Source organism: Leucoraja erinacea, unplaced genomic scaffold (assembly GCF_028641065.1).
Source record: "Leucoraja erinacea ecotype New England unplaced genomic scaffold, Leri_hhj_1 Leri_52S, whole genome shotgun sequence".
In the NCBI taxonomy this organism is placed as follows: domain Eukaryota; kingdom Metazoa; phylum Chordata; class Chondrichthyes; order Rajiformes; family Rajidae; genus Leucoraja; species Leucoraja erinaceus.
Window position 1 is genome coordinate 13408 of NW_026576432.1, and position 27897 is coordinate 41304.

At 51.1% G+C, this 27897-nt stretch overlaps 1 protein-coding gene across 1 annotated transcript; it reads left to right on the top strand.

Moving 5' to 3' along the window:
- Nucleotides 1-801: 801 nt before the first annotated feature.
- On the top strand, nucleotides 802-27651 carry acadm (acyl-CoA dehydrogenase medium chain). The gene is made up of 12 exons (XM_055630774.1): nucleotides 802-863; nucleotides 10413-10521; nucleotides 12038-12135; nucleotides 14008-14077; nucleotides 15995-16095; nucleotides 17806-17886; nucleotides 19610-19740; nucleotides 20828-20936; nucleotides 22902-23042; nucleotides 24150-24245; nucleotides 25687-25935; nucleotides 27492-27651. Exons 1-12 carry the CDS (start codon nucleotides 846-848, stop codon nucleotides 27561-27563), a joined length of 1275 nt encoding a protein of 424 aa, XP_055486749.1. The 5' UTR covers nucleotides 802-845; the 3' UTR covers nucleotides 27564-27651.
- The last annotated feature ends 246 nt before the right edge of the window (nucleotides 27652-27897 follow it).

Here is a 27897-nt window from a genome sequence, read left to right on the forward strand (position 1 = left end):
TCCATCCATCCATCCATCCATCCATCCATCCATCCATCCATCCATCCATCCACCCATCCATCCATCCATCCATCCATCCATCCATCCATCCATCCATCCATCCATCCATCCATCCATCCATCCATCCATCCATCCATCCACCCATCCACCCATCCACCATCCATCCATCCATCCATCCACCCATCCATCCATCCATCCATCCATCCATCCATCCATCCATCCATCCATACACCCATACATCCATCCATCCACCCACCCATACATCCATCCACCCACCCACCCCTCCACAGATGCAGCCTGACCCACTGAGTTTCTGCAGCATTCTGTGTTTCACTCAGGATTTCAGCATCTGCAGGTTCCATGTGCCCAAAGATCAGGCTTCAGGGGCGGGGCTTTACGCGCGACGTCACGCAGGGGCGGGGACACGTTGCGTTCTCACCTTCGTGGGCGGGGCGTACGAAGTGCGTCGCCCTTCAGGGGCGGGGTCACACACAACGTCGCCCTTCAGGGGCGGGGTCACACACAACGTCGCCCTTCAGGGGCGGGGTCACACACAACGTCACCCTGCAGGGGCGGGGTCACACACAACGTCACCCTGCAGGGGCGGGGATACGCATGACGCCACCCTTCAGGTAACGTCATCGAGCGCGGGGTGGGGCCGCGCTGCACGTTGCACTCCAGGGGCGGGGCTTACCCCTCCGATGACCTTCAGGGGCGGGGCTTCCCCCGCATATGACCTTCAGGGGCGGGACTACACCTCATATGACCGCCAGAGGCGGGGCTTCCTCGTAAGATGACCTTCAGGGGCGGGGCCTGGGTGGGCGGCGCGCATTCGGTTGGCGGCGATGTGGCGGCGAGTAGAGGTAGGAGTGGGACAGGGGCCCGGGCCACGACACACGACACACGACACGACCCCCCCCGACACGAGGGACTGACATCCTCCTCCCCCCGTGTGAGGGAGCGCCGCACTGTGTGGGGGGGGGGGGGTGAGGGAGCGCCGCACTGTGTGGGGGGGGGGGGGGGAGGGAGCGCCGCACTGTGTGTGGGGGGGGGAGGGGTGAGGGAGCGCCGCACTGTGTGGGGGGGGGGGGGAGGGAGTGAGGGAGCGCCGCACTGTGTGTGGGGGGGGGGAGGGGTGAGGGAGCGCCGCCACTGTGTGGGGGGGGGGAATGGGGGTGAGGGAGCGCCGCACTGTGTGGGGGGGGGGGGGTGAGGGAGCGCCCGCACTGTGTGTGGGGGGGGGGGAGGGGTGAGGGAGCGCCGCACTGTGTGTGGGGGGGGGAGGGGTGAGGGAGCGCCGCACTGTGTGGGGGGGGGGGGGTGTGAGGGAGCGCCGCACTGTGTGTGGGGGGGGGGGGGGTGAGGGAGCGCCCCACTGTGTGTGTGGGGGGGGGGGGGAGGGGGGGGGAGGGAGCGCCGCACTGTGGTGGGGGGGGGGGGGGGAGGGGGGGAGGGAGCGCCGCACTGTGTGTGGGGGGGGGAGGGGGGAGGGAGCGCCGCACTGTGTGTGGGGGGGGAGGGGGTGGAGGGGTGAGGGAGCGCCGCACTGTGTGTGGGGGGGGGGGGGGGGTGAGGGAGCGCCGCACTGTGTGTGGGGGGGGAGGGGAGGGAGCGCCGCACTGTGTGTGGGGGGGGGGGGGGGTGAGGGAACGCCGCACTGTGTGTGGGGGGGGGGGGGGGGGGGGGGTGAGGGAGCGCCGCACTGTGTGTGTGGGGGGGGGGGGGGTGAGGGAACGCCGCACTGTGTGTGGGGGGGGGGGGGTGTGAGGGAGCGCCGCACTGTGTGTGGGGGGGGGGGTGGGGGTGAGGGGGAGCGCCGCACTGTGTGTGTGGGGGGGGGGGGGGAGGGAGCGCCGCTCTGTGTGTGTGGGGGGGGGGGGGTGAGGGAGCGCCGCACTGTGTGTGTGGGGGGGGGGGTGAGGGAGCGCCGCCTGTGTGTGTGGGGGGGGGGGTGAGGGAGCGCCGCACTGTGTGTGTGGGGGGGGGGTGAGGGAGCGCCGCTCTGTGTGTGTGGGGGGGGGGGGGGAGGGAGCGCCGCACTGTGTGGAGTGGAGGGGAGGTGAGGGAGCGCCGCACTGAAGGAGTGGAGGGGAGGGGAGGGAGCGCTGTACTGTGTGCAGAGGAGGGAGCGCCGCACTGTGTGTGGGGGGGGGGGAGGGAGCGCCGCACTGTGTGTGGGGGGGGGTGTGAGGGAGCGCCCACTGTGTGTGGGGGGGGGGGGGGGGGGGGGGGGTAGCGCCGCACTGTGTGTGTGGGTGGGGGTGGGGAGGGGGGGTTCAGGGATGAAAACACACACAAGCAAATGCAGATGTTGGAATCTAGAGCCACTCCATGGGTCAAGCAGCATCTGTGGAGGGTGATGAAGTGTCGACGTTTCGGGTTGTGACTTCTCCTCTACTCCCTCTTCACCCACGACTGCATCCCAAAGTACGGATCCAACACCATTATTAAGTTTGCTGACGATACCACGGTAGTAGGACTGATCAGCGACAACGATGAGTCAGCCTACAGGGATGAGATCCAGCACCTGACAGCCTGGTGTGCCAACAATAACCTCGTCCTCAACTCCAAGAAGACGAAGGAGATTATTGTTGACTTCAGGCAGACCAGAGGAGGCAGTCATACCCCCATCCATATAAACGGGACTGAGGTGGAGCGCGTCTCCAGCTATAAATTCCTCGGAGTACATATCTCGGAGGATTTGTCCTGGTCCCTCAACACCTCCAAGCTGATCAAAAAGGCACAGCAGCGCCTTTACTTCCTGAGGAGGCTCAAGAAAGCCCACCTGTCCCCCCGGATCCTGACCAACTTTTACCGCTGTACCATAGAGAGTATCCTGACCACCTGCTTCACGGTATGGTACAGCAGCTGCACTGCTGCGGACAGGAAGGCACTACAACGGGTGGTGAAAAACCGCGCAGCACATCATCGGTGCCCCGCTCCCTGCCATAGATGCCCTCCACCGAAAACGGTGTCTGAGACGGGCTGGAAAGATCATCAAAGACCCCTCACACCCCAACCATGGACTGTTTGCCCTCCTCCCATCAGGGAGGCGGTACAGGAGCCTCAGGTCACGTACTAGTAGGATGAGGAACAGCTTCTACAACAACACAATCACATTGCTGAACTCGGAGTCCCGACGATAGATTTCTCCGGTCCCTCCGTCCCCATTGTTTAATTATTCTGTATTTTTTGATTATTCTGTATCTTCTCTCTTTCTATTTATTTTTAATTTCTTTATGTACAACTACTACGGACTGACGCAAAACTGCATTTCGTTGTACTCATACTTGTATTTGTGCGATGACATTAAAGTTGAATTGAATTGAATTGAGACCCTGCCTAACGTCTGAGAATAGTTCAGTTGAGTTTATTGTCACGTGTACTGAGGTACAGTGAAAAGCTTTTGTTGCGTGCTAACAAGTCAGCGGAAAGACAATGCATGATTACAATCGAGCTGTTTGCAATAACGTTTAGTGCAAGATGTGTATAAAATCATGAGAGGAATAGATCGGGTAGAATCACAGAGTCTCTTGCCCAGAGTAGGGGAATCGAGGACCAGAGGACACAGGTTCAAGGTGAAGGGGAAAATATTTAATAGGAATCTGAGGGGTAACTTTTTCACACACAGGGTGGTGGGTGTATGGAACAAGCTGCCAGAGGAGGTAGTTGAGGCTGGGACTATCCCACGTTTGATAAACAGTTAGACAGGTACATGGATAGGACAGGTTTGGTGGGACATGGACCAAGTGCAGGCAGGTGGGACTAGTGTAGCTGGGACGTTGTTGGCCGGTGTGGGTGAGTTGGGCCGAAGGGCCTGTTTCCATGCAGTATCACTCTATGAGAAGCATAGATAGTGGGGTTGACAGCAGTGGAGCAAAGTGTGGAGTCATGCATTTTGGAAGTAGGAATAACGGCGTGGACTATTTTCTAAATGGGGAGAGAATCTAGAAATTAGACGTGCAAAGGGACTTGGGAGTGCTGGTGCAGGATTCCCAAAAAGTTAATTTGCAAGTTAAATTGGTAGTAAGGAAGGCAACTGCAATGCTAGCATTTATTTCAAAAGGACTAGAATACAAAAACAGGGATGTGATGCTGAGGCTCTATAAGGTGCTGGTCAGGCCACATTTGGAATATTGTGAGCAATTTTGGGCGCACACTGAAATTAAACCAGATAAGAAAGGGGTGAAATGTGTGGGTGGGTTTATGAAACCAGGAGGGAGATGGAAATTGTTGAATCTGAAGACGTTCCAACCCGAAACATCACCTGTGCAGGAAGGAACTGCAGATGCTGGTTTAAATCGAAGATAGACACAAAATGCTGGAGTAACTCGGCGGGACAGGCAGCATCTCTGGAGAGAAGGAATGGGTGACGTTTTGGGACAAACAGCTGTTGACTATTGAACAGTCCTCCCACAATTTAGGGAACACTCAGATCTCCCAACCATCCCAATGTGGACCTCGGACTGCAGCTGCAACAGTATTCTTCTCTTTGCCCTCACTACCTGGTGTACTAGTGTTTGGCCCTATATTAAGCCCCGTTCCACTGCACCGAGGTAATTCAAGAGTTCTCCCGAGTTTTCCCCGATTCGAACTCGGGGAATGTCCGTAGCGGGTCCGTAGGAGTTTGTGGATGTGTCGTGGCGGCTCGCAATGCTAACGGTAGGTACTCGGGACATCCGGTAACTCGTGATGTTTTTTGACCCCTGCAAATAATGTCCACGAGTAAAAAATCGATAATCGTGATGAAAAAGCTTGTTACTTTTTATACCTACCGTTAGCATTACGAGCCGCTACGGGACATCCACGAACTCCTACGGACCCGCTACGGACATTCTCCAAGTTCGAATCGGGGGGAAAACTCGGTAGAACTCTAGAATTGCCTCGAACAGTGGGAAGGGGCTTGACTCGTGTCTGACTGATTGACAGTCACTCAAAGTATTTCACTGTATCTCGTGACAATAATAAGCAAATATCCATATAACCATATAACAATTGCAACACGGAAACAGGCCATCTCGGCCCTTCAAGTCCGTGCCGAACACTACAATATCACACCACTAATTAGAAATATAATTATCCAAATTCACAATGATTTTACCTTTGACCTAAATACTGGATAATAGATACTTTGAAAGCACAAGACCTTTGAACTCTCCACGAGTCTGCTTACAAACCAGAGGATTAAATCATTCAGGCCAAAGTTCACAATGTAATGCCATAACAGATCTTTAGTTCAGTTTACAGATATTCCAGCACGGAATCAGGCCTTTCGGCCCATTGAGTCGGTGCCGACCAGCGATCCCCGCACACTAACACTATCACACACACACACACTCGGGACAATTTATAATTTTTACCAAAGCTAATTAACCTACAAACCTGCACGTCTTTGGAGTGTGGGAGGAAACCGAAGCACACGGAGAAAACCCACGTGGTCAAGGGGAGAACGTGCAAACTCCGTATAGACAGCACCCGTAGTCAGATCGAACACGAGTTTCTGGCGCTGTGAGGCAGCATCTCTACCGCTGCACCACCTACAGTGGGTGTAGTCTATCCTTGGGGTGGCTCCCAACCTCCAGCACTGTCTGTGTGGGGTTTGCACGTTCTCCCTGAAGGGGGATGCTCTGGCTTGCTCCCACAGCACAGGAACAGACCCTTAGGCTCAAAGTGTCTGTGAACATGCACCCAAGGCCACCCCTTATCTGCTTGCACATAATCCATATTCCCTCCATTCCCTGCATCTCCATATGCCCTTATCCAAAAGTCTCTTAATGTACAGGGTTGGGGGTGGGGGGGGGGGGGGTAATGGGCTGCGGTAAATTGCCCCCAATGTATGGGGAGGGGGGGGGGTAGAATCTGGGGGGAGTTGATGGGAGTGTGGGGAGAGGGAGATGGGATCAATGTAAGTGGGTGGTTGATGGTCGGCACGGATGGGCAGAAGGGCCTGGATCCACACTGTATAATTCTTGTTTTGGAGAGCGCAATCCGTCTTGTACTGTTCCCGCCTCCCCTTACCTCGCGGTGGCCCAGCACTTTCTCTCTCTCCTTTCTCTCTCTCTCTCTCTCTCTCTCTCTCACACACACACACACACACACGCACACGCACACACACACGCACACACACACACACACACACACACACACACACACACACACACACACACACACACACACACACATGTCCATTAGCTCAATCCTGTTTTTGCCACTAAACTGCACTGCAGGGGCAATTTACAGCGGCCATTTAACCCGCTGACTCGGTACGTCCCTGCGATGTGGGAGGATACTGGAGCACCCGGGGGAAACGGAGAGAACATGCAAACTCCATAAAGATAGACACAAAATGCTGGTCCCTTCTCGACCCATTCCTGCTCACCAGAGATGCTGCCTGTCCCGCCGAGTTACTCCAGCATTTTGTGTTTATCTTCGGTGTAAAGGGCATCTGCAGTTACTTCCTACACATCCAAACTCCACACACAGACAGCACTGGAGGTCGGGATTAAACCAGCGGTGAACAGCTGTATCACCGGCAGACCCGGCACTGAGCCAGCTGCTTTATCGTGCAGACGCTGAGCTACTGCAGCAAATTCAGGGGAATGAATAGTGATATCATGGGTTAAACACATCATTTTGTCGTCTTTTTAAGAAACACACAACTCATCTAAATGCAGCACACTGCTGATGCAATAAAACAGTCAAATCTAGAGAGAGAAATGCTGGAGAAACGCAGTGGGTGAGGCAGCATCTATGGAGCGAAGGAAAAAGGCGACGTTTCGGCTCGAGACGCTGCCTCACCCGCTGAGTTACTCCAGCATTTTTGTCTACCTTCGATTTACCAGCATCTGCAGTTCCTTCTTAAACAAAATCTAGAGAGAGGTCACTTTGAATAAGAGCCTTGAGTGATTAATTATCATACGTACCGATACCAGAACGATGACATTTGCATGCGGCAGCTTTGATTTAGCTTTAGGTTCATTATTGTGACATGTATCGCGGTACACTGGACAGTTTTTTTGTATGCTATCCAATCAAATCAGATAATACCAGACATAAATATAATCAATTCAGGTGGTGCAGCGGGTAGAGCTGCTGCCTCACAGCGCCAGAGACCCGGGTTCCATCCTGACTACAGGTGCTGTCTGTACCGAGTTTGTACGTTCTTCCTGTGGGTTTTCTCCAGGTGCTCCTGCTTCTTCCCACACTCCAAAGGTGTACATGTTTGTGGGTTAATTGGCTTCTGTAAATTGTCCCAAATGTTAAAGTGGGTGAACAGAGCTGGTGTGGATGGCTGATCGCTGGTTGGTGCGGACTTGGTGGGCCGTAGGGGCTGTTTCCATGTTGTATCTCTAAACTATAACTAACTCAAAGTTTAACTCAAGTGCAGTGAATGCTAGCCAATAGAAACGCCTTCAATCTGTGAAATGAAACAAGAGAGAATTATATCTTCAGAAAGCGTTCAACAATGAAGTCCACGGATGGATCAGAAACAATAACCTCCACAGAGCAAAGGGGAAGATGTAAAGCTTCTCAGCATTGTAGTGCACCAGCTTAACAAACCCACTGATAACACACACACACACACATGTAGAATAATTAATAATACTCCCATCCTGCGTTTGGACTGTTCGACCTGCTGCCCTCTGGAAGGCGCTATAGGTGCATCAAATCCAGGACAAATACTCAGAAATAGTTGCTTTCCGAGAATTATAACTACTATTAATTCTAATTCACACATGCACTGACTTCACTGCCCAACACCACGGACTTCCATCTGTATATATGTATATATGTATGTAGCGCCACAGAAATTGTGCACCTATCCCCATCCCCCCCCCCCCTTCTCCCTTCTGTTTTTTGTTTTTCTGTTTCTTGTTTTTTGTGCTAAATTGTATGTATGCACTGAGTACGAGCAGCTTTCAGTTTCACTGTACATGTATAGTGACAATAAATGGCATATCATATCATATCATAATGCAATCAATTAATAACCAGAATACCAGGTAACCATCCTTCGATGGTGGGGGGGTCAGTACCTGTGATGGACCTTCGATGGTGGGGAGGTCAGTACCTGTGATGGACCGGCCAGTGTCCACCACCCCCTGTAGTCTCCTTCGCGTCTGCATGTGTGAGTTGCTGAACCTGTTAAACCAGTCAGTATATTGAGCTGAGAGTCTTGGTCAGAAACTCGTCATCATAAGCAGGAAGTGTGGGAATGCAATGAAGTGGCTGAGAAGAGGGGGCCATGAAATAAATCACAAGACCGGGCCAGACTGCATGACATAAAAGATAAGGACAAAATGCTGGAGTAACTCAGCGGGACAGGCAGCATCTCTGGAGAGAAGTAGTGGGTGATGTTTTGGTTCAAGACCCACCTTCACACTGAAGAAGGGTCTCGACCCGAAAGCTCACCCATTCTCTCTCTCCAGAGATGCTGCCTATCCCGCTGAGTTACTCCAGCATTTTGTGTCTTTCTTCGATTTAAACCAGCATCTGCAGTTTCTACATTGCGTAACATAATTCTGTCAGCAGTTCCCTCCAATCCTTGACATTTAGAACGGAGATGAGCACCGCCATTCACTGATCATGGCTGATCATCCATGTGATGGACCTTCCACAGACTCACAGCACTCTGTGAGAAAAAGTGTTTCCTCGTCTCCGTTCTAAATGGCTTACCCATTATCCTTAAACTGTGGCCCCTGGTTCTGGACTCCCCCAACATCAGGAACATGTTTCCAGCCTCTAGTGTGTCCAAAGCCTTAACAGTCTTATATGTTTAAATGAGATACCCTCTCATCCTTCTTAACTCCAGAGTGTAGAAGCCCAGCTGCTCCATTCTCTCAGCATATGACAGTCCTGCCAGCCCGGGAATTAACCTTGTAAACCTACGCTGCACTCCCTCAATAGCAAGAATGTCCTTCCTCAACTTAGGGGACCAAAACTGCACACAATACTCCAGGTGTGGTCTCACTAGTGCCCTGTACAACTGCAGAAGGACCTCTTTGCTCCTATTGCTTTAGACAAGGTCCCAGATAAGAGATTAGTATACAAACTTAAAGCACACGGTATTGGGGGTTCAGTATTGATGTGGACAGAGAACTGGCTAGCAAACAGGAAGCAAAGAGTAGGAGTAAATGGGTCCTTTTCAGAATGGCAGGGAATGACTAGTGGGGTACTGCACGGCTCAGTGCTGGGACCCCAGCTATTTACAATATATATTAATGATTTGGACGAGGGAATTGAATGCAACATCACCAAGTTTGCGGATGACACGAAGCTGGGGGGCAGTGTTAGCTGCGAGGAGGATGCTAGGAGGCTGCAGGGTGACTTGGATAGGCTGGGTGAGTGGGCAAAAATGCATGGCAGATGCAGTATAATGTGGATAAATGTGAGGTTATCCGCTTTGGTGGCAAAAACAGGAAAGTAGACTATTATCTAAATAGTGGCCGATTAGGAAAAGGGGAGATGCAACGAGACCTGGGTGTCATGGTACACCAGTCATTGAAAGTAGGCATGCAGGTGCAGCAGGCAGTGAAGAAAGCGAATGGTATGTTAGAATTCATAGCAAAAGGATTTGAGTATAGGAGCAGGGAGGTTCTACTGCAGTTGTACAGGGTATTGGTGAGACCACACCTGGAGTATTGTGTACAGTTTTGGTCTCCAAATCTGAGGAAAGACATTCTTGCCATAGAGGGAGTGCAGAGAAGGTTCACCAGACTGATTCCTGGGATGTCAGGACTTTCATATGAAGAAAGACTGGATAGACTCGGTTTGTACTCGTTTGAATTTAGAAGATTGAGGGGGGATCTTATAGAAACTTATAAAATTCTTAAGGGGTTGGACAGGCTAGATGCAGGAAGATTGTTCCCGATGTTGGGGAAGTCCAGGACAAGGGGTCACAGTTTAAGGTTTAAGGGGAAATCCTTTAGGACCGAGATGAGAAAAACATTTTTCACACAGAGAGTGGTGGATCTCTGGAACTCTTTGCCACAGAAGGTAGTTGTGGCCAGTTCATTGACTATATTTAAGAGGGAGTTAGATGTGGCCCTTGTGGCTAAAGGGATCGGGGGTATGGAGAGAAGGCAGGTACGGGATACTGAGTTGGATGATCAGCCATGATCATATTGAATGGCGGTGCAGGCTCGAAGGGCCGAATGGCCTACTCCTGCACCTATTTTCTATGTTTCTATGTCTATGTTTCTATACTCAACTCCACTTGTTATAAAGGCCAACATGCCATTAACTTTTGTCACTGCCTGCTGTACCTGCATGCTTACTTTCATTGACTTCTCTCAAGTTTTCCCGTAACGTACAGCGTTCCGGAGAGAGCAATGCAAGTTGACGTGCTGAGCGTGCAGGGGCTGCTGAGTGTGGGTTGCGGCGTGTAACCATGCCTGTGTTTTGTGTTCTAGCGTGTGCTGTGGGGCCCTCTGTCGCTGGCTGTACGAGCCCGATCCACAAGTAGCCGGGCTTCAGTCGCCACGTCCCAGGCCAGCCCGCCACCGCACGGATTTTGTTTCGGTAAGCCGTCTCCCCACTACTATCTGGTCTGCCCCGTCACTCTACACACTTTGTACAGGCAACAGCGCAAACACATTTATTTCGAGAGGCCTAGAATATAAAAACAAGGATGTACAGCTACCCTGTCAACGGAAATAGACAATACATTGTAGCGGCAGATTTTTCAGATCTTTCAGGAAATTAACTCCCTAGCCACTAATTGGGTGAGAGGGGATAAGGGGAATATCTTCGGTACGCATGCAAGCTGCCTCAGAGACTTTCAGAGCTTCTACTTTCATAAAGTTTCAGCACACAGTCTTTTAATGAATATTTTCTTTATTGTAGATATAAAACAGTAAGATACATCCAAGGTTTTCCGACTTGTTCCAGCAATCTTCTTCGAACTCCAGCGCATTGCTTCAGATACTAGAAAACTCCTCGTGTCTCCTTCTTCACATGAGGCTTGACATGCTTGACATGGTCGAAGGATAAACCTTCTCCCTCTCCTGTCCAAAACGAATCACCAACTAAACTAACACGCAAGCGGTTAAGCTGCATAAACACGCCCCTAGACACGTCATAAAATCCCACCCACATTATAACGGGCTGGCTAAAATTTAAAGGAACATGCCATCCACAATGACATGCAAAACAGGCCAAATGGCCACTACATACATGATTACAATCGAAGGTAGACAAAAATGCTGGAGAAACTCAGCAGACGAGGCAACATCTATGGAGCGAAGGAATAGGTGACTTTTTGAGTTGAGACCCTTCTTCAGACCTAAGTTTATCATTGAAGATGTTTCAACACATTTATATTCCTTGGCTTTTGACCCTGCTTGAGACTTTGCTCCAGTTTTAGTGCTTTTAATGTTTTTAATTTTATTGTTTTTACTCTCTCTTTTAATGTTTTTATTGTCGTGTAATAATTTTTTGTCCATGATTAGTCATGTACAGCACTTTGTTGCAACAGTGGTTGTTTTTAAAGTGCTCTATAATTAAAGTTATTATTATTATTATTATTAAGAGAGAGCTAGATAGGGCTCTTAAAGATAGCGGAGTCAAGGGATATGGGGAGAAGGCAGGAACGGGGTACTGGTTGGGGACGATCAGCCATGATCACATTGAATGGCGGTGCTGGCTCAAAAGGCCGAATGGCCTACTCCTGCACCTGTTGTATATTGTCCATAAGAGAGACACAAAATTAGTAACTCAGCGGGGGAGGCAGCATCTCTGGCGAAAGAGCAAAGGAGACGGATCTTGATCCGAAACATCACCCATTCCTTCTCTCCAGAGATGCTGGCCGTCCCGTAGAGTTACTCCAGCATTTTGAGTCTATCATTGAAGTTGAGTTTGTTGTCATGTGTACCGAGGTACAGTGAAGAGCTTTTGTCACGTGCTATCCAGTCAGTGGGAGGATAATACATGATTAGAGTGGAGCAGCCCAGGGTGTGTGGATGAAGCTGGTGTTCTCGCTGACGTCGGCCATGTGTAACGACCACTCACCCCCTATTTTTGCCCCCTCATGTTACAGAGCTCTCGGCACAACAGCAGGAGTTCCAGGCCACGGCACGCAAGTTTACGCGCGAGGAGGTGGTTCCCGCCGCGGCTGAATATGACCGGAGTGGAGAGGTCAGTGGTCTAAAGGTCATACGGTTATGGACCAAACGTGGGCAGGTGGGACTGGTGTAGCTGGGACATGTTGGCTGGTGTGGGCAAGTTGGGCCCACGGGCCCTTTTCCACGCTGTATCACTCTGTGACTCATAAGGTCATAAGGAATAGGAGTAGATTTATGCCATTCGGCCCATCAAGTCTACTCCGCCATTCAATCAGGGCTAATCTATCTTTCCCTCCTAACCCCATGAAGGGATTCAAAGTAACATTAGCAAACTTGCAGATGACACAAAGCTGTGACAATAGACAATAGGTGCAGGAGTAGACCATTCGGCCCTTCGAGTCAGCACCGCCATTCAATGTGATCATAGCTAATCATCCCCAATCAGTACCCCGTTCCTGCCTTCTGTGTGGCAGTGTGAACTGTGAGGAGGATGCTATGAGAATGCAGGGTGACTAGGACAGGTTGGGGGAGTGGGCAGATGCATGGCAGATGCAGTTTAATGTGGATAAATGTGAGGTTATCCACTTTGGTGGCTAGAACAGGAAGGCAGATTATTATCTAAATGGTGTCAAGTTGGGAAAAGGGGAAGTACAATGGGATCTGGGGGTCCTTGTTCATCAGTCACTGAAAGTAAGCATGCAGGTACAGCAGGCAGTGAAGAAAGTGAATAGCATGTTGGCCTTCATAACAAGAGGAGTTGAGGCAGCTACTCTACTGCTGCGCCACCGTGCCACCCGAAAATATGAATCTCAGTCCTGAGAGAATGCTGGACCGCAACTGCAGAAAATAGCATGAAAAGTTCTAATATTTCAGTGAACAGAGAAGTAACCGCTAATGACGCACAATATGTATCTTTCGAAAAATAAATGAAAGTCAGAGGATTATTGATTATAAGAAACAGCATGGAAACAGGCCCTTCAGCCCATCGAGTCCACGCCGACCATCGGTCACCCGTTCACATTAGTTCAATGCTATCCCACTTTCCCATCCACTCCCTACACAATTTACAGAGAGCTATTAACCTACAAACCCGCACGCCTTTGGGACGCGGGGGGATCCAAGGACGATCAGACGCGGTCACGGGAAGAACGTGCAAACTCCACGCAGGCAGCAACCGAGGTCAGGATTGAAAGCTGGGTCTCCAGCGCTGAGAGGCAGCAGCTTTATCAGCGATCTTGTTGTCTGTGGGAATCATGAGCAGGGTTTGTTTGTTGTTTCCTACACTACGAGAGGCGCTCCATTGAAATCTCGCTCTATGGCTGTGAAGTGCCAACTGACATTGTGGAAAGGCAGCATGAATACAAGGCTTGTATATAGCCAACTTGTCCAGTTGGCTAAATACATACTGTGCTCAAAATGACCAGAGGGTCTACCCCCCAATAACCTTTCTCCCTCCTTGTTCATCTGTCTCCTTCTGTTTGTGAAACACACCCATCTCCCATCACCCTCTGAAGTTCCAAACATAGAAAATAGGTGCAGGAGTAGGCCATTCAGCCCTTCGAGTCTGCACTGCCATTCAATATGATCATGGCTGATCATCCAACTCAGTATCCTGTACCTGCCTTCTCTCCATACCCCCTGATCCCTCTAGCCACAAGGGCCACATCTAACTCCCTCTTAAATATAGCCAATGAACTGGCCTCAACTACCTTCTGTGGCAGAGAATTCCACAGATTCACCACTCTCTGTGTATGAAAAAAAATGTTTTTCTCACCTCGGTCCGAAAAGATTTCCCCCTTATCCTTAAACTGTGACGCCCACTGGAGGAACTTCATCATTGTCCCAGAATTTAAGGATGATTCATTGTACGATGGAAGGTGAATTATTCATGTCAATGATAATGAGATGTTGTCGCTGTGGTAACGATGACTTTCCTTCTCTTCAGTATCCCGTTCCGATTATTAAAAGAGCGTGGGAGCTGGGCCTGATGAACGGCCACATCCCTGAGAGTTGCGGTAAGCAGCGGCACGAGGAGCGGAAGTCCTTTAACAATCGGCAATCGAATGCCGAACAGCACCGTTGTTTTCTGTGCAAGGAGTTTTTTAATTTAGTTTAGAGATACAGCGCGGTAACAGGCCCTACCGCCCACTGAGTCCGTGCCAACCAGCGATCCCCGTACACTAGCACTACCCTACACACACACACTAGGGTCAATTTACAATGATACCAAGCCAATTAACCTACAAACCCGCACGTCTTTGGAGTGTGGGAGGGAAACCGGAGCACCCGGAGAAAACCCACGCAGGTCGCGGGGAGAACGTGCAAACTCCGTACAGCCAGCGCCCGTAGCCAGGATGGAACCCGGGTCTCTGACGCTGTGAGGCAGCAGCTCTACCCGCTGCACCACCGTGCCATATTGTTGAGGTAGCGTGTAAAAGTGGGAACACTGAGGAGCTGAATTGTCAGAAGTGTTGACAACATAACAACAACCTACTCACTTTCTGCAGCTTAGCGGCCCCATTCACTTAATAATGTAACAAACACATATACAACAATCACCAATACATCAATTAAGAACAATAATACTAGGGAACCAGAACAGTGTCAAATCAAAATCTATAATGCAATGACAGGTTGGGTAGACTGGGTCTCTATTCCTTGGAGCGCAGGAGGATGAGGGGTTGTCTTATAGATGTGTACAAAATCAAAATCCAGAACAAGGGGTCACAGTTTAAGGATAAGGGGGAAATCTTTTCGGACCGAGGTGAGAAAAACATTTTTCACACGGAGAGTGGTGAATCTCTGGAATTCCCCGCCACAGGAGGTAGTTGAGGCCAGTTCATTGGCTATATTTAAGAGGGAGTTAGATGTGGCCCTTGTGGCTAAAGGGATCGGGGTATGGAGAGAAGGCAGCTACACGATACTGAGTTGGATGATCAGCCATGATCATATTGAATGGTGGTGCAGGCTCGAAGGGCCGAATGGCCTACTCCTGCACCTATTTTCTATGTTTCTATGAATAGATATGGGTAGATGCATAGAGTGTCTTGCCCAGAGTAGGGGAATCGAGGACCAGAGGACACAGGTTCAAGGTGAAGGGCAAAAGATTTAATAGGAATCTGAGGGGTAACTTTTTCACACAGAGGGTGGTGGGTGTATGGAACAAGCTGCCAGAGGAGGTAGTTGAGGCTGGGACTATCCATTCGTTTAAGAAATAGTTAGACAGGTACATTTATAGGACAGGTTTGGAGGGATATGGACCAAGTGCAGGATAAAGACCCAATCCATAGATTTCCACATCTGAAGGCAATAATTAGTTCCCAGATAGAGTGGCAGATTGTCACGGTTTTGCTATGTTACTTATCTCAAAACAGGCAACACTATAAAACATTTGTGATTGACGTCGTGATTTTTTATATGTGCAGGAAGGAACTGCAGATGCTGGTTTACACTGAAGATAGACACAAAATGCTGGAGTAACAGCGGGTCAGGCAGCATCTCTGGAGAGAAGGGATTGGTGGCGTTTTGGGTCGAGCCCCTTCTTTAGACTGAGTCTCAACCCGAAACGTCGCCCATTCCTTCTCTCCAGAGAAGCTGCCTGTCCCGCTGAGTTACTCCAGCATGTTGTGTCTCCTTTGTGGAAGTGCAATGCGTTTGGCTATTTTTTATTTTCCTCGTGGAATGTGGCTGATGAGCCTGCTTCTGTTGAAGCGTTGACTGTCTTTGCTTCGTAAAGGGCCTGTTCCACTTGCCGATTTTTTTCGGCGATTGCCGGCGTCATTGACTGACATATCGGGGTCGGCAAAAGATTTTGAACGTTTCAAAATAAAAATTGTTGCGGCATTTGAGGAGACACCGCGCGACTTTTGCGATGATCTGATACGTCAATCTGAGTGTTGTGGGGATCTGAGGATGATGCTTTGATCTTACAGGTGGAATGGGACTGGGCGTGTTTGACTCCTGCCTCATCTCAGAAGAACTGGCGTACGGATGTACCGGCATTCAGACTGCAATCGAAACCAACTCGCTGGGGGTAGGTGTCAACCCATCAATGACTTGCGGTCATAATTGATAGAAATAGGCCATTCAGCCCATCAAGTCTGCTCCGTCATTCAATCATGGCTGATCTATCTCCCCCCCCCCCCCCCCCCCCACCCTAACCCCATTCTCCTGCCTTCTCCACATAACCCCTGACACCCGTACTAATCAAGAATCGGTCTATCTCTGCCTTAAATATATCCACTGACTTGTGGCCTCCACAACCGTCTGTGGCAAAGAATTCCACAGATTCACCCCCCTCTGGCTAAGGAAATTCCTCCTCATCTCCTTCCTAAAGGGCCTGTCCCACCAGCATGTGACTGCATGTGGCAAGCGCGACCTAACGTGGTCGCTTGAGCCGTACGGCCTTGCGGGGCCGGTCCCACTTCGATCGCCGGAGCCGTATGGAGTTGTGCGGGGCTTGTCCCGACATCACGCGGGGCTCCGAAAAACTGACAGTGTTCAAAGATTCCGCGCTGCAACGGCCTGTGGGCCCACAGCCGCATTGTGGCCGTACGCAGCGCCTCGATGGGCGTACGCTGCATCTCGACGCCGTACGCAGCGTCTTGACGGCGTACGCCTAGCGCGTGGCATTGCGCGATGACATCACCGCCCGACGCCGTGCGAAGTCCAAATTCAGTCGGCCTGCCTCCTGCCCAGCTGATTGGTGAGTATGATGTCGGGACCAGCGCCGCACAACACCAGACGGCTCCGCGGTTTGGAAGTGGGACCGGCCCCGCGAGGCTGTACGCCTCAACCACGTCTGGTCGCGCTAGATGCATGCAATCGCATGCTGGTGGGACAGGCCCTTAAAGGAACATCCTTTTATTCTGACTTTGACCTCTGGTCCTAGACTCTCCCACTAGTGGAAACATCCTCTCCACATCCATTCTATCTAAGCCTTTCACTATTCAGTAAGTTTCAATGAGTTCCCCCCTTCATTCTTCTAAACTCCAGCAAATTCCTCCTCATCTCAAGAGATGTATTCAAGGGAGAGTTAGATTTAGCTGTTCGGGCTAACGGAATCAAGGGGTATGGGGAGAAAGCAGGAACGGGGTACTGATTTAGCCGTGATCATAATGAATGGCGATGCTGGTTTGAAGGGCCAAATGGCCTACTCCTACACCTATGTTTCTATGTATCCCCTTCCTAAAGGAATGTCCTTTATTTCTGGGACTCGATATAGTGGCAGATTATTATACTGTTCAAGGAATTGCTGCCTCTAGCCAGCAGGAGAGATCGCGGGGTGAGGAGATAGTGTCGTTTTACGCATGGGAGTTCTCCATGAGACTTTCAAAGCCGTCGAAAGATACATTTTCCAAAACACAGTCTCTGGATTAATAGTTTCTGTATTGTAAGCATAAATACAGAACAGTTCAGTGTGTGTATATAGGATAGACCATGTATATGCACATAAATAAACGGATATAGTACAATAGGCTGTTATAGTTCAGAGCTTGTTTGATGTGGTGTTTAATAGCCTGATGGCTGTGGGGAAGAAGTTGTTCCTGAACCTGGATGTACCTTCTACCTGATGGCAACGGTGAAATGAGTGTGTGGCCAGGATGGTGTGGGTCCTTGATGATGTTGGCTGCCTTTTTGAGGCAGCGACTGCGATAGATCCCCTCGATGGTGGGGAGGTCAGAGCCGGTGATGGACTGGGCAGTGGTCACAACTTTCTGCATCCTTTTCTGCTCCTGGACAGCAAATGCCGGTGGTCCTGGCGGGCAACAAGAGCCAACAGAAGAAGTACCTGGGCCGCATGACGGAGGAACCGCTAATGTGTGTGAGTTGACCACGAGTACGCAACCGTCACCTGTACGCCGAACACCAGACCCTCGCTCACCGCAGCTTAACGTGGCCACACAGATAAATATACAGTCACGATCACTTAGTAACCACAATAGTGCAAACGTCTGCGGTGAAACGCAGAGCAAAGAGGTCCTTCTGCAGTTGTACAGGGCCCTAGTGAGACCACAGCAAGTGTATTGTGTGCAGCTTTGGTCCCCTAATTTGAGGAAGGACATTCTTGCTGTTGAGGGAGTGCAGCGTAGGTTCACCAGGTTAATTCCCGGGATGGCGGGACTGTCATATGCTGAGAGAATGGAGCGGCTGGGCTTGTACACCCTGGAGTTTAGAAGGTTGTGAGGGGAACTCATTGAAACATATAAGATTGTTAAGGGCTTGGACACGCTAGAGGCAGGAAACATGTTCCCGATGTTGGGGGAGTCCAGAACCAGGGGCCACAGTTTAAGAATAAGGGGTAAGCCATTTAGAACGGAGACGAGGAAACACTTTTTCTCACAGTGAGTGGTGAGTCTGTGGAATTCTCTGCCCCAGAGGGCAGTGGAGGCCGGTTCTCTGGATACTTTCAAGAGAGCGCTAGATAGGGCTCTTGAAGCTAGTGGACTCAGGGGATATGGGGAGAAGGCAGGAACGGGGTACTGATTGGGGGATGACCAGCCATGATCACATTGAACGGCGGTGCTGGCTCGAAGGGCCGAATGGCCTCCTCCTGCACCTATTGTCGATTGAAACCACAGACACAGTCCGCAGAAGATCACAGTTGCTGACGTTAGTGTTGTGCAGTGTTCATGAGCCTGGTCGCTGCTGGGACTGCAGACGCTGGAAAAATCAAAGGTAGACGAAAATGCTGGAGAAACTCAGCGGGTGAGGCAGCATCTATGGAGCGAAGGAATAGGTGGCGTTCCGGGACGAGATCCTTCTTCAGATCGATGTTGGGGGGGGGGGGGGGGTTGAGACCCTTCTTCAGGCTGATGTGGGGGTGGGGGCACCTCCCCCCTCCACATCAGCCTGAAGAAGGGTCTCAACCCGAAAGGTCACCTACATTTCGGCCCGAAATGTCACCTTCAGACTGAGTAGAATCACTTGTACTAAGGTGAGGTGAGAAGCTTTGTTTTACACGCTATTCAATCAGATCAGATTATACTCTTCATAAATAAATTTGTCAAACTCCAGTACAACAGGTAGAGCAAGGGGGGAAGATACAGGGTGCAGAATATAGTTCTCAGCATTGTAGTGCATCAGTTCCAGAGACAAAGTCCAATGTCCGCAATGGGGTAGAGGTGAATCGGACATTACCCTAGCTTATGGAAGGACTGTTCAGAAGCAGCTATTCCTGAACCTGGAGGTCACGGTTTTCAGGCTCCTGTACCTTCTTCCCCATGGTAGCAGCGAGATGAGAGTGTGGCCAGGGTGGTGTGGGTCTCTGATGATGCTGGCTGCCTTTTTGAGTCAGCGCCTCCTGTAGATCCCTTCGATGGTGGGGGGGTCAGTACTGTGATGGACCTTCGATGGTGGGGGGGTCAGTACTGTGATGGACCGGGCAGTGTCCACCACCCCCTGTAGTCTCCTTTGCTCCTGCGTGTGTGAGTTGCTGAACCTGTTAAAGCAGTCAGTGTGCATTGAGCTGAGAGTCTTGGTTTGTAATGTACGTGTGGGTGAGAGGAGTGAGAGCGTGGCTGTGACTGAGTTCCTCTGCCCACCAGGCGTACTGTGTGACAGAACCGGGCGCAGGTTCTGACGTGGCCGGCATCATGACCAGAGCCGAGAAGAAGGGCAATGAGTACGTCATTAACGGGCAGAAGATGTGGATCACCAACGGAGGCAAGGCCAACTGGTAGGTCTTAGGTAGACACACAATGCTGGAGAAACGCAGCCGGTGAGGCAGCATCTATGGAGAGAAGGACTTGGTGACGTTTAGGATCTTAGCGCGGGCAGGGTTCATCATTAACACCACAAGCAAGACAAACTCTGGGCTAGGTCTGAGCAAGGATCCCGAACCAAACCGTCATCTGTCCATGTTCTCCACAGATGCTGCCTGACCCTCTGAGTTACTCCAGCACTCTGTGAAACGTCACCTATTCATGTTCTCCACAGATGCTGCCTGACCCGCTGAGTTACTCCAGCACTCTGTGAAACGTCACCTATCCATGTTCTCCATAGATGCTGCCTGACCCGCTGAGTTACTCCAGCACTTTTTTTTTTTTTTTGCAAACCTGCACTTCCTTGCTCCTGCACCAACCTGGCGGTGGGGGGGGGGGGGGGGTTCAACACTGCAGGGCCTTGATTCCTTGCAGGTATGATCATGACCATGGTCTGGATAGAGTGGATGTGGACAGGATATTTCCACCAGTGGGAGAGTCTAGGACCAGAGGGCACAGGCTCTAAATTAAAGGATGTTCCTTTAGGAAGGAGATGAGGCAGTCAGTGGGTACAGTGTATTTAAGGCGGAGATAGACAGATTCTTGATTAGTGCGGGTGTCAGGAGTTATGGGGAGAAGGCAGGAGAATGGGGTTAGGGGGGAGAGATAGATCAGTCATGATTGAATGGTACAGTAGACTCGATGGGCCAAAAGGTCTCATTCTGCTCCTGTAACCTAGGAACATGAAAGAGTGGACAGGCTGGGCTTGTATTCACTGGGGTGACAGAGGCTGAGGGGGTGACCTGATAGAGGTGAGTTACATTGTGAGGGAACAGAGATGGAATCAAAAACAATCACTATTTTTGAGACATTTAAATAGACACAGCATGGAATGTTAATATCTAAATCAGGCAAGGAGTCTAGGATGGATGTGGAGGCCTTGGATAGGTGTGGACGAGGTTTAACAGAATACTGTGTAAGAAGGAGCTGCTTGGGCCGAATGGCCTAATCCTGCTCCTATAACGCTTCAACTTACGATGGTGTGCCTGTGCTTGTTTCTAGGTATTTCCTGCTGGCCCGCACAAACCCTGACCCCAAAGCATCAGCGGGCAAGGCCTTCACCGGATTCATCGTGGATGCAGATGCCCCTGGGATCCAAGTGGGAAGAAAGGTTTGGAGACGTGCTGAGATTATTGCCTCAACAGGTTGATCCTGGGAGTGTTGGTGCAGGATTCCCAACACGTTAATTTGCAAATCAAATCGGCAGTAAGGAAGGCAAACCTAATCCTAGCATTCATATCAAGAGGGCTAGAATACAAAAACAGGGATGTAATGTTGAGGCTCTATAAAGCGCTGGTCAGGCCACATTTGGAGCATTGTGAGCAGTTCTGGGCCCCGTATCTGAGGAAGGATGTGCTGGTTCTAGAGAGGGTCCAGAGGAGGTTTACAAGAATGATCCCAGGAATGAGTGGGTTAACCTATGATGAGCGTTTGTCGGCACTGGGCCTGTACTCGCTGGAGTTTAGAAGGATGAGGGGGGGGGGACCTCATTGAAACGTACAGAATAGTGGGCGGCCTGGATAGAGTGGATGTGGAGAGGATGTTTCCACTAGTGGGAGAGTCTAGGACCAGAGGGTACAGCCTCAGAATTAAAGGACGTTCCTTTAGGAAGGAGATGAGGGGGAATTTCTTTAGTCAGAGGGTGGTAAATCTGTGGGATTCTTTGCCACAGACGGCTGTGGAGGCCACAAGTCAGTGGATATATTTAAGGCAGTGATAGATAGATTCTTGACTAGTGCGGGTGTCAGGGGTTATGGGGAGAAGGCAGGAGAATGGGGTTAGGAGGGAGAGATAGATCAGCCATGATTGAATGGCAGATTAAACTTGATGGGCTGAATGGCCTAATTCTGGACCTACCACTTAGGAACATTAGCTTATCTCTGTAACTCCGATCTTGATGGCTGCCAAGTTTAATTGTTTCAAGGATGGTTAAACTCAGAGTGGGTTTAGTGCGCGATGGCAGGTGCTGTACAGTGGAGCAAAATCAAAGTACAGCAAGAACTCAGTGGGTCAGGCAGCTTCTGTGGAGGCAAACATGTTGGGTGAAGACTGATTGGGAACCTGCCCGGAATTAGACAGGCACATTGACAGGACAGGGACGGTGCATGGATTCGGGGAGGCACGGGGGCGCAGCGGTAGGGTTGTTGCCTTACAGCATTCACAGCGCCAGAGACCCGGGTTCCATCCTGGCCACGAGAGCTGTCTGTACGGAGTTTGCACGTTCTCCCCGTGACCTGCGTGGGTTTTCTCCGAGATCTCCGGTTTCCTGCCACATTCTAAAGACGTGCAGGTTTGTAGGTTAAACGGCTTTGTGTATGAGTAAGTTCTTGCTAGTGTGTGTAGGACAACGTTAATATGCGGGGATCACCAGTCAGCGCCGACTAGGTGGGCCGAAGGGCCTCTTTCCACGTCATATGTAATAGGGTAAAATTAGGCCATTCAGCCCATCAAGTCTCCTTCGCCATTCAATCACGGCTGATCTATCTCTCCCTCCTAACCCCATTCTCCTTCCCTCTCCCCATAACCCCTGACACCCGCACTAATCAACAATCTATCTATCTCTGCCTGAAAAATATCCACTGACTTGTGGCCTCCACAGCCGTCTGTGGCAATGAATTCCACAGATTCACCACCCTCTGACTAAAGACATTTCTCATCTTCTTCCTAAAAGAACGTCCTTAAAACTCTCCCACTAGTGGAAACTCCCTCTCCACACCCACTCTATCCAAGCCTTTCACTACTCAGGTGGGACATGTTGAGATGAGGACATTTTTTTTTCACGCAGAGAGTTGTGAATCTGTGGAATTCTCTGCCACAGAAGGCAGTGGAGGCCAATTCACTGGATGCTTTCAAGGGAGAGTTAGATTTAGCTCTTGGGGCTAACGGAATCGAGTGATATGGGGAGAAAGAGGATCGGGGTACTGATTGTGGATGATCAGCCATGCTCACATTGAATGGCAGTGCTGGCTCGAAGGGCTGAATGGCCTACTCCTGCACCTATTGTCTATTGTCTATTGAGGTGTAACAACACTAGTTGTGTTCTGGCCGGCCGCTGATGTGAGTGTCCTTGTACTAGGAGATGAACATGGGCCAGAGATGCTCCGACACCAGGGGCATTGTGTTTGAGGATGTGCGTGTACCTGCCGACAATGTTCTCATTGAAGAGGGAGCCGGCTTTAAAATCGCCATGGGAGCTTTCGATAAAACCAGACCCGCGGTGAGTGACTGAACCTGACTCCATCTACACCTCACGCTGCCCTGGCAAGGCCAGCAGCTGAGACCATCACACAAACCAACCTCCCTTCCATTGACTCCATCTACACCTCACGCTGCCTCGGCAAGGCCAGCAGCATCATCACAGACCAGTCTCACCCCGGTCACTCCCTCTTCTCCCATCGGGCAAGAGGTACAGAAGTGAGAGAACCAACGCACACCTCCAGATTCAGTGTCTAAAAAAGAACTGCAGATGCTAGAAAAATCGAAGGTAGACAAAAATGCTGGAGAAACTCAGCGGGTGAGGCAGCATCTATGGAGCCACGGAATAGGTGACGTTTTGGGTCGAGACACTTCTTCAGACTGATGTGTGGGGGGGGGGGGGGGGGGGGGGGGCGCGGCGTGTTGAGACCGTTCTTCCCCACCCCCACATCAGTCTGAAGAATGGTCTTGACCCGAAACGTCGCCTCTTCCTTCTCTGCATAGATGCTGCCTCACCCGCTGAGTTTCTGCAGCATTTTTGTCTACCTCCTCTTTATCATTTACCTGTACACTGTGGACGACATAATTATATTCATGTAAGAATCCTTTTCTTTGGATAGCACACGAACAAGAGCTTTTCACTGTACCTCGGTACAGGTGACAACAATGAACCTGGGCCCGACCTGATTGGAATCTCACCCCTGTGTTCCTACTGACCTCCAGAAACCCCTCAGTTGATCCAGAATCTATTGTCCTCCACCTTAAGATTATTGAATGTGCAACGGCGGGTAAGCAAGGTGGAGCTGCTGTCTCTCGCGGCCCCAGAGTCCCGGCTTCCATCCCGACCTCGGGCACGGACTGTGTGGAGTTTGCAAGTTCTCCCTGTGACCACCTGGGTTTCCTGTTTCCTCTGTTGCTGAGAATGTCGGGATTAGCGGGGAGTGCGAAACACATACATGTTCTATAGGGGCTGGGACACATCCTCAGTGATGTCACCTGGGGTCATCGGGTGTTTGGGGTATCACAACGTTAGACACCCTCGCCCGGGCCACCCAGCGTCCCCCTCGGCACTGCCCCAGCCGCCCGTCTCTGCGGTCAGTGTCTGAGTCGGCTCCCCTCTCTGCTGCAGGTTGCAGCCGGGGCCGTGGGTTTAGCTCAGAGAGCCGTGGATGAAGCCACCAAGTACGCGTTGGAGAGGAAGACCTTCGGCAGGCTGCTCGTGGAGGTAAGGCCACTTTATATACGAGCATGAAACACACTAATCAAAGATTCATCTGCAGCGTATATACTGAATGATGTGTTGTTTACTGGAGCAGGCACTTTTGCATTGTTCCTTCTTTCGAATGGTCATAACAATTATAAATAATACTCCTCTGAACAATACAGATCAGTAAACCCAGCCCAATTCCACCCCATTACACAGTCACAGTGATACAGTGTGGAAACAGGCCCTTCAGCCCAACCTGCCCATACTAGCAAACAATGTCCCAGCTACACTAGTCACACAGTGATACAGTGTGGAAACAGGCCCTTCAGCCCAACTTGCCCATACTAGCAAACAATGTCCCAGCTACACTAGTCACACAGTGATATAGTGTCGAAACAGGCCCTTTAGCCCAACTCCACCTCTGCTACACTAGTCACACAGTGATACAGTGTGGAAAGAGGCCCTTCAGCCCAACTTCACCCCATTACATAGTCACACAGTGTGGAAAGAGGCCCTTCAGCCCAACTTGCCCATACTAGCAAACAATTGTCCAGCGACACTAGTCACACAGTGATATAGTGTCGAAACAGGCCCTTTAGCCCAACTCCACCTCAGCTACACTAGTCACACAGTGATACAGCACGGAAACAGGCCCTTCAGCCCAACTTGCCCACACCGGCCAACAATGTCCCAGCTACACTAGTCTCACTTGCCTGTGCTTGGTCCATATCCCTCCAAACCTGTCCTATCCACTGTTTCCTAAACGATGGGATAGTCCCAGCCTCAACTGCCTCCTCTGGCAGCTTGTTCCATACACCCACCACCCTCTGTGTGCAAAGTTACCCCTCAGATTGCTATTAAATCTTTCCCCCTTCACCTTGAACCTGTGTCCTCTGGTCGTCGATTCCCCTACTCTGGGTAAAACGATCAGCAAATGTCCTGTTCCCCTTTTGACCTCTTTGTATTGTTTCACGATTTCCATTTACCCAAAGGGTCTCGACCCGAAACGTTGCCCATTCCTTCTCTCCAGAGATGCTGCCTCACCCGCAGAGTTCCTCCAGCATTTTATTTCTACCTTAAACCAGCACCTGCAGTTCCTTCCTACACATCAAGCAGCACAGCACAGCAACAGGCCCTTCAGCCCACAATGTCCATGCTGTACACCAGGCCAAGTTAAACTAATCACCTCTGCCTGCACATGATCCATATCCCTCTACTCCCTGCATGTCCATATGCCTGTCTAAATGTCTCCTAAACATGACTATCATATAACACTCTTATCATTCCATGTTGTATTTCCCCCCTTCTCCCTTCCACGCATTTACTAACTTTCCCCCTTCCCTATTTCCCTCCTTTGTCCCCTCCCCTCACCCCCCCCACCCACGCCCCCTCACCCCCACCCCCCCCCTCCCCCCTCCCCTCCCCACCCCCCCCCTCCCCCTCACCCCCCCCACCCCAGCACCAGGCCGTGTCCTTCATGCTGGCAGAGATGGCCATGAAGGTGGAGTTGGCACGTCTGGGCTACCAGCGAGCAGCGTGGGAGGTTGACCAGGGCCGCAGGAACACCTACTACGCCTCCATCGCCAAGGCCTACGCTGGTGACATCGCCAACCAAGTGGCCACCGACGCCGTGCAGATCCTGGGGGGCAACGGCTACAACACTGACTACCCCGTGGAGAAGCTGATGCGAGATGCCAAGATCTACCAGGTCAGTGGCTGGTACAGTCCCCCCCCCGCTCTCACCCCCCCCGCCCACTCCCACCCCCCGCGCCCACACTCACCCCCCCCGCCCACTCTCACCCCCCCCCCCCCCCCCCCCCCCCCACTCTCACTCCGACCTCCACCGCCCTCTGAGGCAGAGAATTCCACAGACTTACAACTCTGTGAGAAAAAGTGTTTCCTCGTCTCCGTTCTAAATGGCTTACCCCTAATTCTTAAACAATTGTGTTTGTTGTTTACACAAAGGGTGGAGGGTGCCTGGGGCGCGCTGCCAGGGGTGGGGGTGGAGGGTGCCTGAAACGAGCTGCCAGGGGGGGGGGGGGGGGGGGGTGGGGGGTGGAGGCATATATGATAGTGGTGTTTTCGAAGACTTTTGAACAGGCACGTGGACATGCAGAGAACGGAGGGATGTGGATCACGTACAGGCAGAGGGGATTGGTTTAACTTGGTGCCATGTACAGCACAGACATTGTGGGCCGAAGGGCCTGTTCCTGTGCTGTTCCATGTTCTAATTTAGCAACAATCAACACAAGCAGACTAGGGGGGGTTAGGAATTTATAACAGTGTAAAAATAGTATTAGTCCTGCCGTCCAGGTTATTTATAGATACAGAGTGCTTCACACCAGACCTGACATAGATACCGGTCCTCGGGCAAGAGCAGCTTTGCCCGAGACTCAGACCCTGTAATCTGGAGCTACAAGTGGGTCAGGCAGCATAGACATAGACATAGAAAATAGGTGCAGGAGTAGGCCATTCGGCCCTTCAAGCCTGAACCACCATTCAATATGATCATGGCTGATCATCCAACTCAGTATCCCGTACCTGCCTTCTCTCCATACCCTCTGATCCCTTTAGCCACAAGGGCCACATCTAACTCCCTCTTAAATATAGCCAATGAACTGGCCTCAACTACCTTTTGTGGCAGAGAGTTCCAGAGATTCACCACTCTCTGTGTGAAAAATGTTTTTCTCATCTCGGTCCTAAAGGATTTCCCCCTTATCCTTAAACTGTGACCCCTTGTCCTGGACTTCCCCAACATCGGGAACAATCTTCCTGGACAATAGCCTGTCCAACCCCCTAAGAATTTTGTAAGTTTCTATAAGATTCTACATGAACACACATAAGCATCTGTGGAGAACATGGATAGGTGACGTTTCACAGAGTGCTGGAGTAACTCAGCGGGTGCAGCAGCATCTATGGAGCTAAGGAAATAGGTAACGTTTCGGGTCGAAACCCTTCCGGGTTTCGGCCCGAAACGTTGCCTATTTCCAGAAGGGTTTCGGCCTGAAACGTTGCCTATTTCCTTCGCTCCATAGATGTTGCTGCACCATAACTCAGCGGGTCAGGCAGCATCTGTGGAGAACATGGATAGGTGACGTTTGGGGTGGGGACCTTTATCTCCAGAGATGCTGACTGAGCAGCTGAGTTACTCCAGCAGGTTGTGTCTATCTTTGGCATGAAGCAGCCTGGGCAACTCTGTGTGATTTGTGGCGTGTTGTCTTCAGCTGGCCTCCGTCTCACCCAGCGAGACGGTTTGTGTTTCAGATCTACGAGGGAACGGCCCAGATCCAGAGGATGATCATCGCACGTGAGCACATCGACAGGTTCCAGCAGTAGCCCACTGACCGCTGACAGCACGGAATGTAGCCTGTGATCAATCCCTCAGCTATGCAAGTCTAACGTCCCCCTAACCTTCAGCTCTCCCCCGCCCGAAGATACTTGACCCCAGGGCCAGCGGACCAGACATATAACGGTGTCCCTCAACAAGTGCCTCCGTTTGCCCGGTAGAGGCAGGTGATTCACGGTGGAGGGGGGGGGGGGGAATCACAAATGTATAACCGAACAAATGAACAATTAATTACAAAATAAAGCACCAGCAATGTGTTGTTGCAATCTCATTTGCTTCCTCTCTGCTCTTGCCCCTCTCCCTGAGTAACCCCAACCACCGTTT

Coding starts and splice junctions, on each gene's coding strand:
- acadm (XM_055630774.1), top strand. Junction 20,937..22,901: donor GGATCCAAGTGGGAAGAAAG/GTTTGGAGACGT, acceptor TCCTTGTACTAG/GAGATGAACATGGGCCAGAG. Junction 24,246..25,686: donor TCGGCAGGCTGCTCGTGGAG/GTAAGGCCACTT, acceptor CCCCCACCCCAG/CACCAGGCCGTGTCCTTCAT.